The sequence below is a fragment of the Enhydra lutris genome, unplaced genomic scaffold (assembly GCF_002288905.1).
Source record: "Enhydra lutris kenyoni isolate GAN:26980312 unplaced genomic scaffold, ASM228890v2 scaffoldscaffold51, whole genome shotgun sequence".
NCBI classification, from domain to species: Eukaryota; Metazoa; Chordata; class Mammalia; order Carnivora; family Mustelidae; genus Enhydra; species Enhydra lutris.
This window is the reverse complement of record NW_019154135.1, coordinates 11,627,507-11,640,675: the sequence shown is the minus strand read 5'-3', so window position 1 is coordinate 11,640,675 and position 13,169 is coordinate 11,627,507. Positions and strand designations below refer to the sequence as shown.

The 13,169-nt window shown below is 46.0% G+C and overlaps 1 protein-coding gene across 1 annotated transcript in view; it reads left to right on the top strand.

The window, feature by feature from the left end:
- LOC111157011 (ATP binding cassette subfamily A member 13) overlaps window positions 1-13,169 on the top strand; it is a 326,661-nt gene that overhangs the window by 184,401 nt on the left and 129,091 nt on the right. The window contains exon 46 of the mRNA XM_022518213.1: window positions 147-218. Coding sequence (XP_022373921.1) covers window positions 147-218 — 72 coding nt within the window. The remainder of the gene's footprint in view (window positions 1-146; window positions 219-13,169) is intronic.

The following is a 13,169-nucleotide window of genomic DNA, read 5'->3' as shown; positions in this document are numbered from 1 at the left end:
ATGTGTGTGTGAGTGTGCGGTATATTGTCATCACGACCTTGTCGGGTGACTGAAGCCAGGAAAAGCAACGTGTTGTGGAAATGAGTATGAATAATAGGAAGCTCTCTTTTTAATGCTCCAAAAGGTGTTCCTGATGCTTTTGCAAGGTTCCAAGAAGCAGCCGGGGGCCGAGTTGGAGCCGCAGGACCAGAAGCCTCCAGAGCCTGCTCCTGGCTACTGTAAGTACGCGGAATTGTTTGCATTTCTGCTGTGGGGAGAATGTCAGCATCCTTCTCTCGAAAGCCCTCGTGTGAAGGTCTGATAGAAAGGCCTGGAGAAGGTGACTGGAGAGACAGGGTACCGTTCAGGGGCAGAAAGCTGAGGGTTTCGTCTTACCTTGTGTAAAACAATGGTGGGTTTAGCGTGCGTCTTTCTCTCTTCTTCAGAACCCAATGTGTTACATTAGCAATTTCTTAGCATGCACAATCAGTCCTGAAAAGCGTGCGTCTTTCCTCCCTTTGTCCCCCAAATCCGAACAATCCAGCCTGCATTCTCGGGGTGCCTAGGATGTGCAGGCACGTTGCCAGGAGTGCGTTTACATGCAGAGAACTCCCGGTGTGAGCCTCGCCTTCCTGGAGCTTCTGTCCATGCTGGAGCTCCATGCGGACCGAGGTGCTGAGGGCCAGGTCTCCTGGCAAGCGCATTCATGGACACCGCAGACTGGACTGACTCCGGGTTTGGTTTCTGGGTGTGTGGCTGCAGTTCCAACGAATCCAGGGCTGCTTGTGAGCAGTAACGCGCCCCGGAGCGCTGAGCTGGGCTCTGGAGGCGGGTGGGCAACGGGACACATGTCCTCCTTAGGGGACTCCAGTCCACCAGCCACCCAGGGCCAGGGAGAGGCAACAAAAATTACATACATTAGGGGCATTGTGTCTGGGGTGTGCCATGTCACATGCTTCCCAGCAGCATGGGACAGGTCCGTTTGCCCTGTGTCCCCTAGAGCTTGGTATTCCCGGGTTCAAAAAACAAAACAATGCTATTTTAAGCATTGTAACTGGTTTGCAGGTTTCTCGTTGTGTTTTTAAATTTTTTAAAAAAGTTATTTATCTGTTTATTTGACAGAGAGAGGGAGAGAGCGAGAGCGCGCGTGCACACAAGCGGAGGGGTAGAGGGTTAGAGGGGCAGAGGGAGAGGAAGAAGTAGGCTCCCCGCCTGATGCAGGACTCAATCCCAAGACTGAGATCATGACCTGAGCCAAAATCAAGAGATGGCCACTTAACCGACTGAGCCACCCAGACACCCCTGTGTGCAAGCCTTTTGTGGGCATATATTTTTGGGGTGTAGGTGCCAAGGAGCGTTATTGCTGGATCGTATGTTTACCATGTGATGGATGGGGCTGCTGCGCTGTTCTCTCCAGGGGCCGCACACTTGACATGCCCCTAGATCGACGCGCCTCCTGTGTCTGTCCTAGCACACCCGCTCTTGTGATCACCTGTGCTCCAGACTGCACACAGCTCTGTGGGCTGGGGTGCTGGCTCGCTGGCTGTTGGACTTGGGCTCTCCTCATGGCTAAGGATGTCGACTCTCCTTTCGTGAGCTGGTGTTTGAACATCTTCTTGGGAGAAATGTCTCTTTGTATCTTTTATCCATTTTTAAGATTGGTCTAATTTGATTTCTGGAGTTGCAAGAGTCTTTTATGATGAAATTGTAATAAGTGTGATGTGAACTGTGGGTTTTTCATAGACGCCTTTTATGAAGTTGTGGATGTTCCTATTTATTTCGGTTTGATGAGAGGTTTTATCATGCGAGGGTGGTGAGAATTGCCAAATGCCTTTTCTGCATCTGTTGAGATGATTGTGGGTTTTTCGGCCTTCTTTATTGACGTGATATATTAGAAGAATTGATTTTTAGATGTTAAAGCAGCATTCCATTCACCAATTCAGACCAGTTCCACTTGGTTTCATAGTACATAATTCTTTTAATAGACTGATGGATTTGATTTGTTAGTATTTTGTTGAGGTTTTTGAGTCTGTATTTGTAAGAAGTATTGGTCTATAATTCTGTTGGTTTTGTTTTTCTGTTGATGTCTTTGCCTGGCATTGCTATTATGGTATAACTCACCCCAAAAATGAACTGAGAAGTCTTTCCTTCTCTTATATTTCTTGCAAGTGTTTGTGAAGAATTCATTCTTTAAATGTTTGGTAGAATTCACCAGTGAAGACATCTGGGCCTAAATTTTCCTTGTGGGTAGTTTATTTAAAAGTTAATGTTTTGGGGTACCTGGGTGGCAGAGTTGGTTAAGTGGCTGGCTCTTGGTTTGGGCTCAGGTCATGATCTCAGGGTTGTGAAATCAAGCCCCATGATGGGTTCTGTGCTCAGCGAGGGGTCTGCTTGAGATTCTCTCCACCCCTCTCCCTCTGGTCCTCCCCAACCCCCACGCTTTTTCTCTTTCTCTCTCATGGATAAATAAATCTTTAAAAAATTAATATTTTAGTTTCTTTACTTGTTATACATCTATTAGGTTGTGTATTTGTTCCTGAATCGGTTTCTATGTTTTGCGTCTTTCTAGGAAAGCATCCACGTCATGTGAGGTGCCTGATTTATTGGCCTACACCTGTCTATAACATTATTGCTAGTATTGATAATTATTAATAATATAATATATTGTGTTATAGTAAATATTATTAATATAATCTTATTATTATTAATAGCATTATTGCTATCATTGATGATCCTTTTTATATAGCTGGGGTCAGTAGGAACAATCCTCTTTCATTTCTGAGTGTAAAAATGTACACCTTCTCTCTTTTTCTTGGTTCATCTAGCTAACCTGTGGTCAGTGTTGTTAATCTTCTCAGGCAATCAACTTCTATTTTCAGTGATACTCTATTGGTTTTCTAGTTTCTAGGTCCCTAATTTCAGCCGTGATTTTTATTATTTCATTCCTTTGGCTCCCTTTAGATTTGGTCTACTCTTTTTCTCCTGATTGGAGATCTTTCTTCTTTTATACCAGTATTTACATCTATAAGTTCCCTTCTGCACACCACTTCCATGGGTCCCATAGTTTTGGGATCTCATATCTTCACTTTCATTTATCTACAAGTATTTACAAACTTTCCCTTTGGTTTCTTTCTTGGCTCATTGGTTTTTTTAAGATTATGTTTTTATTTTTTAACAATTAAAAAAATAGTTATCTGTTTAAGTCATGTCCACACCCAACGTGGGGCTCAAACTCATGACCCTGAGATCAAGAGTCTCCAGCTCTTCCAACTGAGCCAGTCAAGCATACCCGGGATTATGTTTTTAAATTTCCACATATTTGTGAGTTTCCCAAATTACTTTTTGTCATTAAAGTCTAATATCACTCGACTGGACCAGTGGAAAAAATGTCATATGATTTTGAACTTTTTTTAAATTTATTAAGGCTTGCGTTATGGGCTAGAATAATGGTCCATCTAGAGAGAGCTCCTTGTACTCTTGAGAGGAACGTGTGTCTGTTGTGCTGGGTGGTGTGATCTATTGATGACCCTTGTGTCCACCTTGTCTACATGGCTATTCAAGTAGAAGAGCTCTGTCCTTGTTGATATTCCGTTTGCTCATCTTGCCCATTAATGAGAGTTGCGCGACGTTGTTTCTGACGCATTGCTGGATTGCTTGTGCTGCCCCTTACTTCTGTCAGATTTTGTCTCGTGTGTGTTTGGGTTCCTCAGTGGCACAAATATTACTTTTAATCTCTTCCTGATGGAAAGCTTGTTTCATCTTTTGTAGTCATTTTCCTTGTTGTATTCTTCTTGACCCTTTTAGTCCATGCTCACACTGTATCTGACAAACCAGTTTCTCAAGAACTTCATGGAACTTCCTTGGATTCTGATAGTTTCCTCCATTAGCTCAAATCCAGACTGTTTTGAGATCGTTTCTTCTCTGTTTGTGGTTCTGCAGAGATGGTGGGGGGCAGAGGTGACCACACCATGAAGTTTTCTAGAAGCCTTCTGCTTTGGTTGAATAGGTCTCTGAGACACAGTCATAATTTTTATTCTGTTTCTTACGTAGAGAGTTTATTAGCAGAGAAGAATGCCAAATGATGGGTAAATAAATTAGTGAATTGTTCATATTTATTTATTTATTTACTCTTGCATTTACTGGGGTACAATGTACCTAATATGGATTTCAGCATGTTCAGGTGTACGGTTCTGTGGCATAGGATACGTTCACACTATTTTGCACCCATGACCACTATCTATCTCCAGAGCTCTTTCCCCTCCTCCAACTGAAACTGTACACAGTAATGACTAGTTCCCCCTCCCCCTCCTAACTGCGGGCAGCCACAATTCTATTTCTGGTCTGTATGAATTCCACTGCTCTAGATATCTCATACTAGAGGAGCTGGACAATACTTTCTCTCTTGTGGTTGGCTTATTTCAACCAACATAATGGCTTTAAGGTTCATCCACAGTATAGCTCATGTCAGAATTTATCAGATGGAGAAGATGGCGTATGTGGGAAGGGTCCCAGAGTTTCCAGGCGTCTCTGGGAGCCGTTCTCCCTGAATTGCCAAGTGTTCACCAACCTGGAAGCTCTCTGAACACCATCCTTTGGGGATTTTATGGAAGCTTCATTACACAGGCATGACTGATGAAATCATGGGCCATTGGTGATTGATCCAGCCCCTCTCCAGTCCCTGGAAGTCAAGAGAAAGGGAATGAAAGTTCCAACCCTGTAATTAGGTTGTGGTTCCCTGGTCCTTAGTTTGATGAATTCCAGAAGTCACCTCAGTAAGCTCATTAACATAACAACAGACACCCTGTTCCTTTAATCTCTTAGGAAAATCCAAAGGTCTTAGGAATTCTGCAAGAAAAAAGATGGACGAGGACCAAATACACACTTCATATTATAAATCACAGCATCACAATACCACCAACCCTTATTAGGGCTCTCTCTGGGCTCATTCATCTCTTTGGCAGAATTTAGTTCCTGGTGGTTTTAGGACTGAGGTCTGCACATGTTCGCTGGGGGTTGTTGGATTTGCTCTCAAGTTCCTAAAAGTCATCCTGGAATCTTAGCCACAGGGTCCCCTCAGAACAGAACAGGCTTCTTCTTAAGGTCAGAGGGGGAATCTCTGTTTAGATTAACCTAAAGTGAAAAGATTAGAGAGTGAATAGATTTGCCAAAACTTCTCACCTTCTTCTGTACACTGTAATCATAGGAGTGAGAGCCACACGTTCAAGGTCTTATCCACACTCAAAGGGAGGGGATTGGAACCTTCTATGAAGTAAGCATGATTGGCGGACCATTTTAGGCTTTTCCCTACCAAAACCATTATTATAATATGCTACACTGAATTCCCCTACATGCTTATTAGCCATTGAAATTTCTCATTTTATGACACGATTGCTGCTTACTTTTGCTCATAAATTTTATATTTTTGAAGAACGGTGTCTTAAATTTGTTTTGCTAGCTTCTAATGCTTACATCTTATCACAAACGGCATATTTCTTGATAGCACTATTTGATGAATTTTTCCACGGTACACACCTGTGTCATCACCGCCAGGTCAAGGTAGAGCATTCCCAGCACCTGGCCGGGCCCCTCTGCCCTTTCCTAGTCAGACCCCATCCCCCAAACATGATGCTCTCACCTTCTGATAATCGTGCGTTGCATTGGGCGTCATGTGAATGGCACCACCGTGAATCCATGGAAGTCTGTTTTTCCTCGTATTTTATCTCTCAGATCCATTTATGTTCCTGCTTGTGTCATTTCTTCGTAGTCACATTCTACTGTACATATCGTAATTTGTCTCTCTCTCCCTGTGTTAACAAATTTTACTTCGACTGGGCATACGTGTTATTTTCTCTTTTTATTATTAGCATTTTACCTAAAGGGTTTCACTTCTGAGCATTCATTTATTTTAAGGTACATTAGTTAGTGACCTTCTCATGTAAGAACGAATTTAAGGAAAATATGAGTATGTTCTCATAAACATTTTGTCATCATTGAGAACTCAGGGTGATTTACATTGGAAATGTATTGCCTGCATACTTTCTTCATTATGCTTATGCACCTGGTTTGAAAAAAATGATAATTTCATGTTCTGAATTTGGGGAACATTATGAAAATCCATGCAAATATGTTAGAAATAAAACATGTGTGAAAAAGCTAACATTAGGTGAAAAAGAGTGGTATTTTAAATTTAAAGAAGAACCCCGGAGGAAGGAACGTTATAGTGTTTTCTATTACCATTGTAAAATATGATCTAAAAATGAGATTTTATTTGTCATTCAAATTACAAATTATGGAACTGGAAAATACATCATTAAAAAATCTATTTAAGTGTTTCATTACTAAAAAAGACACTAGACCAGGATGCATTAAAACAAATTTGGTATGACATTGCCTGCATTTGCCGATTTTATTGTATTCTGCAAATCTTCCCGTGAAGCACAACAGGAGATATCTACTTAAGTGAAATTTACATTATTTTGCAGATAGGACTTCATCAAAATGCTCGATCAGGGTTTTGGAGAGAGTGTTCATTAATGTCTTCTGGGTACAGCACTTTTGTCACTCTTTGGCGACAGCAACACGACACGATCCACACTAGAGAGAGGAAGTTTCTAGAATAATCACATACAAAACCTTTCTCCTCCTGTTGGTGCCCTCAGAAATTACTTTTTTGCTATGATTCTTGCTCCAGGCTGCCCCTGCCTGTGGGTACCCCTGTCCTCCACGCTCGCCATATGTCTTCAGAAACAGTCTTCTTTGGGGCTAGCTCTCAGATAACTCACTTCTGGCTCCTCTGAGAGATTGATGAAGGCCAAACAAAATAGAAAATATATATTTGTTAAACGTGGGGGGCCTAGTAGTGCCATAGAAGTGAGTTATGAAGAACGATGCCTGGATCGGAATGGTCGTCCTTGGGCATGCCACGCCGGCTGTGGAACTCACTCCTCGGAGCATGGGGCCATCAGTTAGCTGCCCGCAGCACGCTGTACGCTATGACTGGCACTCTCTGTGCATTTTCTCACTCAATCCTCCTGCTCAGTTTGGAAACAGGCTTCCTGCAGCTGTTATTTGGGTGTGGACACCGAGCTGTAGAGAACTTGCCTGATTTGCCCAGACCCTGGTAGGTCCAACACAAAAGAAACTCCCACCCAGCCAGAGCACCTGTCCTTGCATCTCTTTGAGTCTGTCCCTTTTCCTGAAAAGGCTTTTCCAAGCCCCCCCCCCCAACTAGTGTTTCTTACAGTGTTTGAAAGAGGCATGGGTGACTGGATTAACTCCTTGACTTCCCAAAAGATGTAGTGATCTCACAGCAAAATGCTGACCTACAGAATTTGTTATTCGTGCACAGACTGACTTTCTGTTTCTGTGGTTTTTGGGTGGGACCTGAGAACTTGCATTTCTCATGGGCTCCCAGGCAATACTGTGGGTCCAGGCACTACCCCTTGACACCCGCTGCTTTGGTGTGATAGTTAAAGGAAAATTCTTAGAATCACAAATTCTGGATCTGTTCCTTTCTCCTGATTCCCAGCGATGTGCTGGTGTTGTAGACTGAACTGTGTCCCCCAGATTTGTACATGGAGCCCCCAGTACCTCAGCATGTGCCTGGATTTGGAGATACAGGATCTTGGAAGGGTAATCGAGTTAAACTGAGGTAATATGAGTAGGTCCTAACCCAGTCTGGCTGGTGTCCTTATAAGAAGGGGAGATTGGGCCACAGAGATAGCAGGGCTGGGTGCCCACAGCGGGAAGACCCTGTGGGGACCATCTGCCAGCCAGGAGAAGGCCTCCAAGGAAGCCAACCCTGCACGCAGGCACCTTGAACTTGGACGTCTAACCTCCCGACCGAGATGTAAATGTCTGCAGCTCTTCCTTTGGAAAAGCAAAGCAGCAGAAGAGAACCCCGGTGTGCAGTATGGCAGGGCTCTGGAGCTGATTCATCCAGGGAGCGAGGACTCCTGTATCCCCCGCCCCAGCCCCTCGCGACTGCTCTGCTCTGCGTGTAAGAGTTTGACTATTTCAGATTCATCCAATAAGTGGCATCAAGCAGTATTTGTGCTGCTGCGAGTGGCTTATGTCACTTGGAATAATGTCCTCCGGCTCATCGAGGCTGCGGCAGGTGTCAGCTTCCATCCTATTTAAGGCTCCAGTATATTTGCACGTGTGCGTGTGCGCACACTCGCACGCCACATTCTCTTCCTCCATTCATCTGCTGATGGACTTTGCTGTTGTGTATAACGTACAGCACATTTAGAATGACAGCACTGAATGGGGTTTCTTTGAGATCCTGTTTTCATGGGTATCCGCAGAAGTGAGACTTATGGATCATATGGTGGTTCGGTTTTTGTTTTTGTTTTTTTTTTTTTTTTTTAACACTTATTTATTTTGGAGAGAGACAGAGAGAGCACACATGCATCAGTGTTGGTGGGGGAGAATGGAGGGAGGAGCAGAGAGAGAGGGGGAGAAGCAGGCACAGAGCCTGACACGGGGCTTGATCCCAGGACCCAGAGAGCATGACCTGGGCAGAAGTCAAGAGTTGGACGCTCAACCGGCGGAGCCACCCGGGGGCCCTCCAGTAGTTCTGTTTTTGACTTGTTGAGGACCCTCCCTGCTATTGTCCACAGTAACTACATGAGTTTGCATTCCCACCCACAGTACACAGGGTTCCAGTTTCTCCTCATTCCCAACAAAATCTTCTACACAGCAAAGGATTTGGTAGAATGAAAAGGAAATCCACTGACTGGGAAAAAGTATTTGCAAACCACATATCCAATATGGGGTTAATGTGCGAAGTGTATCGGGAACTCCTATAACTTAATGGCAAAAAGACAAGTAGCCCAATTAAAAAATGGGTGAAGCGCTTGAACAGACATTTTTCCAAAGAGAACATACAGCGGACAACAGGTGCATGAAAGGTGCTCAGCATCGCTCGTTATCAGGGAACTGATCCAAACCTTGTACCTGTTAGGATGGGTGTCATCCAAAAAAAAAAAAAAAGAGAGAGAGAGAGAGAAAGGAAAAAGAAAACATGGATACTTATTGACATGCCTTAGGCCCAACTTCCATAAATTTTAGTTCTGAGACCTAGACATCTACAGGTTTTAACAAGCACACTTTGTCCTTTGATTCAGGTAGGCTGTGGCCACCACCGTGAGAAACATCTGGTTAGAGTCTTGTCAAGCGCAAAGTTCAGGTGAACAGTCACAGATCCTTCTGATACAGAGTGAATCTGGGAAATGGTTGTTTTATCTTTGTAAGGCTTTTTCATGACTTTCTCAACTCCTTTCTCCCTTCCCTCCTTGCCTCCCTCCCTCTCTCTCTTCTTCCCTCCCTCTGTTCCTTCCTTCCCTCCCAATCCCCCTCTCTCCCTTCCTCCCTTCTGTCCCCTCCCTCCCCTTCTCCCTTCTCTCCCACCCCTCCCCACGTCCCTCTCTCCCTCTCTCTCTCCCTCCCTCTCTCCTCAGCCTTACTCCCTAGGTGAAGTCCGAGGTTGCAGTGAATTTCTCAGCCTTGGTTCTTCAGTACCGCTTTACCTAAAAGTTTCTCCTTTTCCTCCCACAATGTAATCCTGCATGTTCCATTCCTAATTGCTACTTCTTGTGGTGATGAAAAGCAACGTGGCAGTGATTAATCTGACGGGTCTGAAACCTCTTGTTCGCTTTTCCAGACCGTCCTGTTTGAACAGCCTCTCCCATGCGGGAGCTGGTAGTTCTGTGCCTGTTCAAAGCGCTGCTCCAGATTCTGCCTGGGTCTTGTGGGCTGAGCTGCGGGTTCAACCTGGAGTGCTGTCTTTTCTGCTTTGTCCACCTTTCCTCAAACTTCAAAAACTGCCCTCCCCACAAGCAAGGTGGGGCGGAAACGTGCCTGCTGCCCGTTCCACCTGCAGAGGAAGGCTGGTGTTCCAGGTTCACTGAAATCAGCCGCGAGCTCACGGCAGGGTGCTTCGCAACGAACAGTCTGCCGGAATAAAGCCGGCATCGAAACACACCCGGCGGCAGGACGGCCGGTGGCAGGTGCCAGGAATCAGCGGCTTGGCTTCCGTCAGGGGCTGTGAGGAGTTGGAGTCCGGGACTCCGGGGAGAGGCGGTGAGACTTGCCGCTCAGAGCTGCCCAAGAAAGGCCCAGAGGCTGGTGGGGGAGGCTGCCCAGCCTCGCTCCCGGAATTGAAATCTCACCTTCCTGTGGAATATTCGATAAAGAACCTCTCCTCTTCCCGTGTGGTCCTCGCCTTCAGTGTCCTGGTGGAGACACTGGGCCAGTCGAGGCGGGAGTGGCTCTGGGGAACCTTTAATGGCACCTCTGTTGTAGGGTTCAAGGGCGGGCCTCCTGAATTGGACCATTTTGGTGTATTGAATATTTTTTTTTTTTTTAATTTTATGTATTTGAGAGAGAGAGGTAGAGTGAGTGAGAAAGAGAGCATGACCAGCAGGGGAGGAGCAGAAGGAGAGGGAGAAGCAGGCTTCCTGCTGAGTGGGGAGTCTGATGCGGGGCTTGAACCGAGGACCCCGGGATCATGACCTGAGCTGAAGGTAGATACTTCACCGACTGAGCCACCCAGGTGCCCCACCATATTGAATGTTTTAAATAAGTGTTACTTAGGGGACAGCCTGTGCCACAGGGACACTCGGATCCTCTTGTCCGCCTGCCCTGGAAAGCAGGAAATGAATGTCCCCTGTGAAAGGGGAGGCGGGGGATGTCCTCCTCACCAGGCACTGGGACTTCAGAACTAGGGAAGCCATAGAAACAAACCTTGCTATTTCTTCCTAATCTAACACCTCAGCTTTGATTCTGCCCAGAACTCCTTAAAGCCCCCAAATGCTTGTTTGCTTGGCTCTGCCGAGTCCTCACAAATCTGTTGTCTCCTTGTCTAAAATAGATCAAAACTGCCGGCCGTGGTCCCATCTTCAGGTTGCAGTTTTATTATTGGGGCTCTGTGTGCATGTCATAAAACTCCCTTGCTGGGATCGGAGCCAGAGAACAGGGCTGGGGTCGGAATGCCCACCGAGCGCAGGAGAAAGTAGCCCTACTCCTATTACCCGCCAATCCAGTGGGACTTCGGAGGGACTTTTTCTTTTCAGCTTTGAAAACCCATTGGTGGGGCCATAGAGGGGCTTCGGAAGGACCTGCTTTTGGTGCCTTGAAAAGAAAAAAATCCCAAATCCGTCATGATGCGTATAAATGCCATATAATACGTGTTTTCACCAGAATGAGGACTGAGGATGACCTCGGCAAAACCTTTGTTTTATAGATGAGAAACTCAGAGACCTCGGCCCGTCTGCAGGGTGAGAGGTCTTCCTGGGAGGCAGGGCTGGGACCCCCAGGTGCTGGTGCTTGGTGGTGGTCTCCCCCAGAGAATGTCCACCCAAGGGCTCTACTCATTCACAGGCACGCTTCACATTATCAGGGTCTGCAAACTCTGCCTTTTTATTTTTTAAACAAATGGAAGGTTTGGTCACGCACATCTGTGGGCACTGTTTTTCCAAGAACATTGGCTCATTTCGGGTCTCTCTGTGTCACATTTTGGTAATTCTCGGAGCATTTCAGTATGTCAAAATTTTCATTATTATGGCATTTTTTAGGGTGATCTGTGATCAGTGATCTTGGATGTGACTCTTATGATTGTCTTGGGGCACCACAACCCGTGCCCTTACAGTACAACAATGAACTTAATTGGCGAATGCTCCCCTGGACAGCTGGTCCCCCGTCCCTCTCCCACTCCTCAGGCCTCCCAATTCCCTAACACACAACCAGATTGAAATCTGGTCTGTTAAAATCCCTGCAAGGGCCTCCAAGTGTTTAAGGGACAGAAGGAGTCACACAGCTCTCACTTTAAGTCAGAAGCGAGGAATGATTAAGCTTAGCGAGGAGGGCGTGTTGAAAGCCAGCATCGTTCAAAGGCTAACCCTCTTGCACCGATGAACCACATGGTGAACACAAATAAGTTCTTGAAGGAAATTCAAGGGCTACTCCAGCAAACTCATGAATCGTAAGAAAGCACAGCAGCCTTGTTGCTGACGAGGAGGGAGTTTTGACGGTCTGGACAGAAGATGGAAGCAACCATAGCATTCCCTTACGCCAAAGCCCCACCCAGAGCAAGGCCCTGACTCTTCAGTTCTGTGAAGGCTGAGAGAGGGGGAAGTTGCCAATGAAAAGTCTGAGGTTAGCAGAGGCGGGTTCATGTGGTTTAAGGAAAGAAACATCTCACGGGGAAGCAGCGGGGGCTGATGGAGAAGCAGTAGCAAGTCAGCAGCAGATCTGGCTGAGGGAATTTAGGAAGGTGGCTACGTCCAGCAACAGACGCTCAGTGAATGGGACAGCCTTCTGCCGGGAGCGGATGCCGACTAGGATTTTCATAGCCGGAGAGAAGAAGTCAGTGTCTGGCTGACTCGGGGGAGGGGCTCATACAGCTGGTGACTTGAAGTTGAAGCTGATGCTCGTTGACCATTCCGAAAATCCCGGAGTCCTTAAGAATTATGCTGAGTCGACTCTCCCTGTGCTCTAGAAATAAAACCGCAGAGCCTGGATGGTGGCACATCTGTTTACCACATGGTTCACTGGCTCCTTTAAGCCCACTGTTGAGGCCTGATGCTCGGAAAGAAAATACTCCTTTCCAAACACAACTGACTGATCACAGACAATGCTCCTGGTCGCCTGAGGGCTCAGATGGAGATATTCAGCATGAATGCCATATTCATGCCTGATGATGCCGCATCCGTTCTGCAGCCCGTGAAATAGGGAGTAATTTTGACGTTCACATTGTATTGTTCAAGGAATACATTTCATAAAGCTGTGTCACAGAGGATGACTCCTCTGACAGATCTGTGCAAAACATTGGAAAGCCTTCTGGAAAGCCTTCACCGTTCTAGAGGAACCATTGCATGAGGGACACTTGGGGCTCATAGGAAGACATCAAAATATCCACACGAGCAGGAGTTTGGCAGAAGGTTCACTCCAGCCCACACGGGTGACTTTGAGGGGCTCAGGACGTCAGTGGGGAAAGTCACAGCAGGTGTGGTGGAAACAGCAAGAGACCGAGAATCAGGAGTGGAGCTAGAAGATGGGACTGTTTCGCTGCTTCTCACACTCAACTTGAATGGATGAGGACTTGCTTCTTAGGGGTGAGCAAACAAAGTGTTTCTTGAGATGGAATCACTCCTGGTGAAGACCCTGTGAAGACTGTTGAAATGACAGCA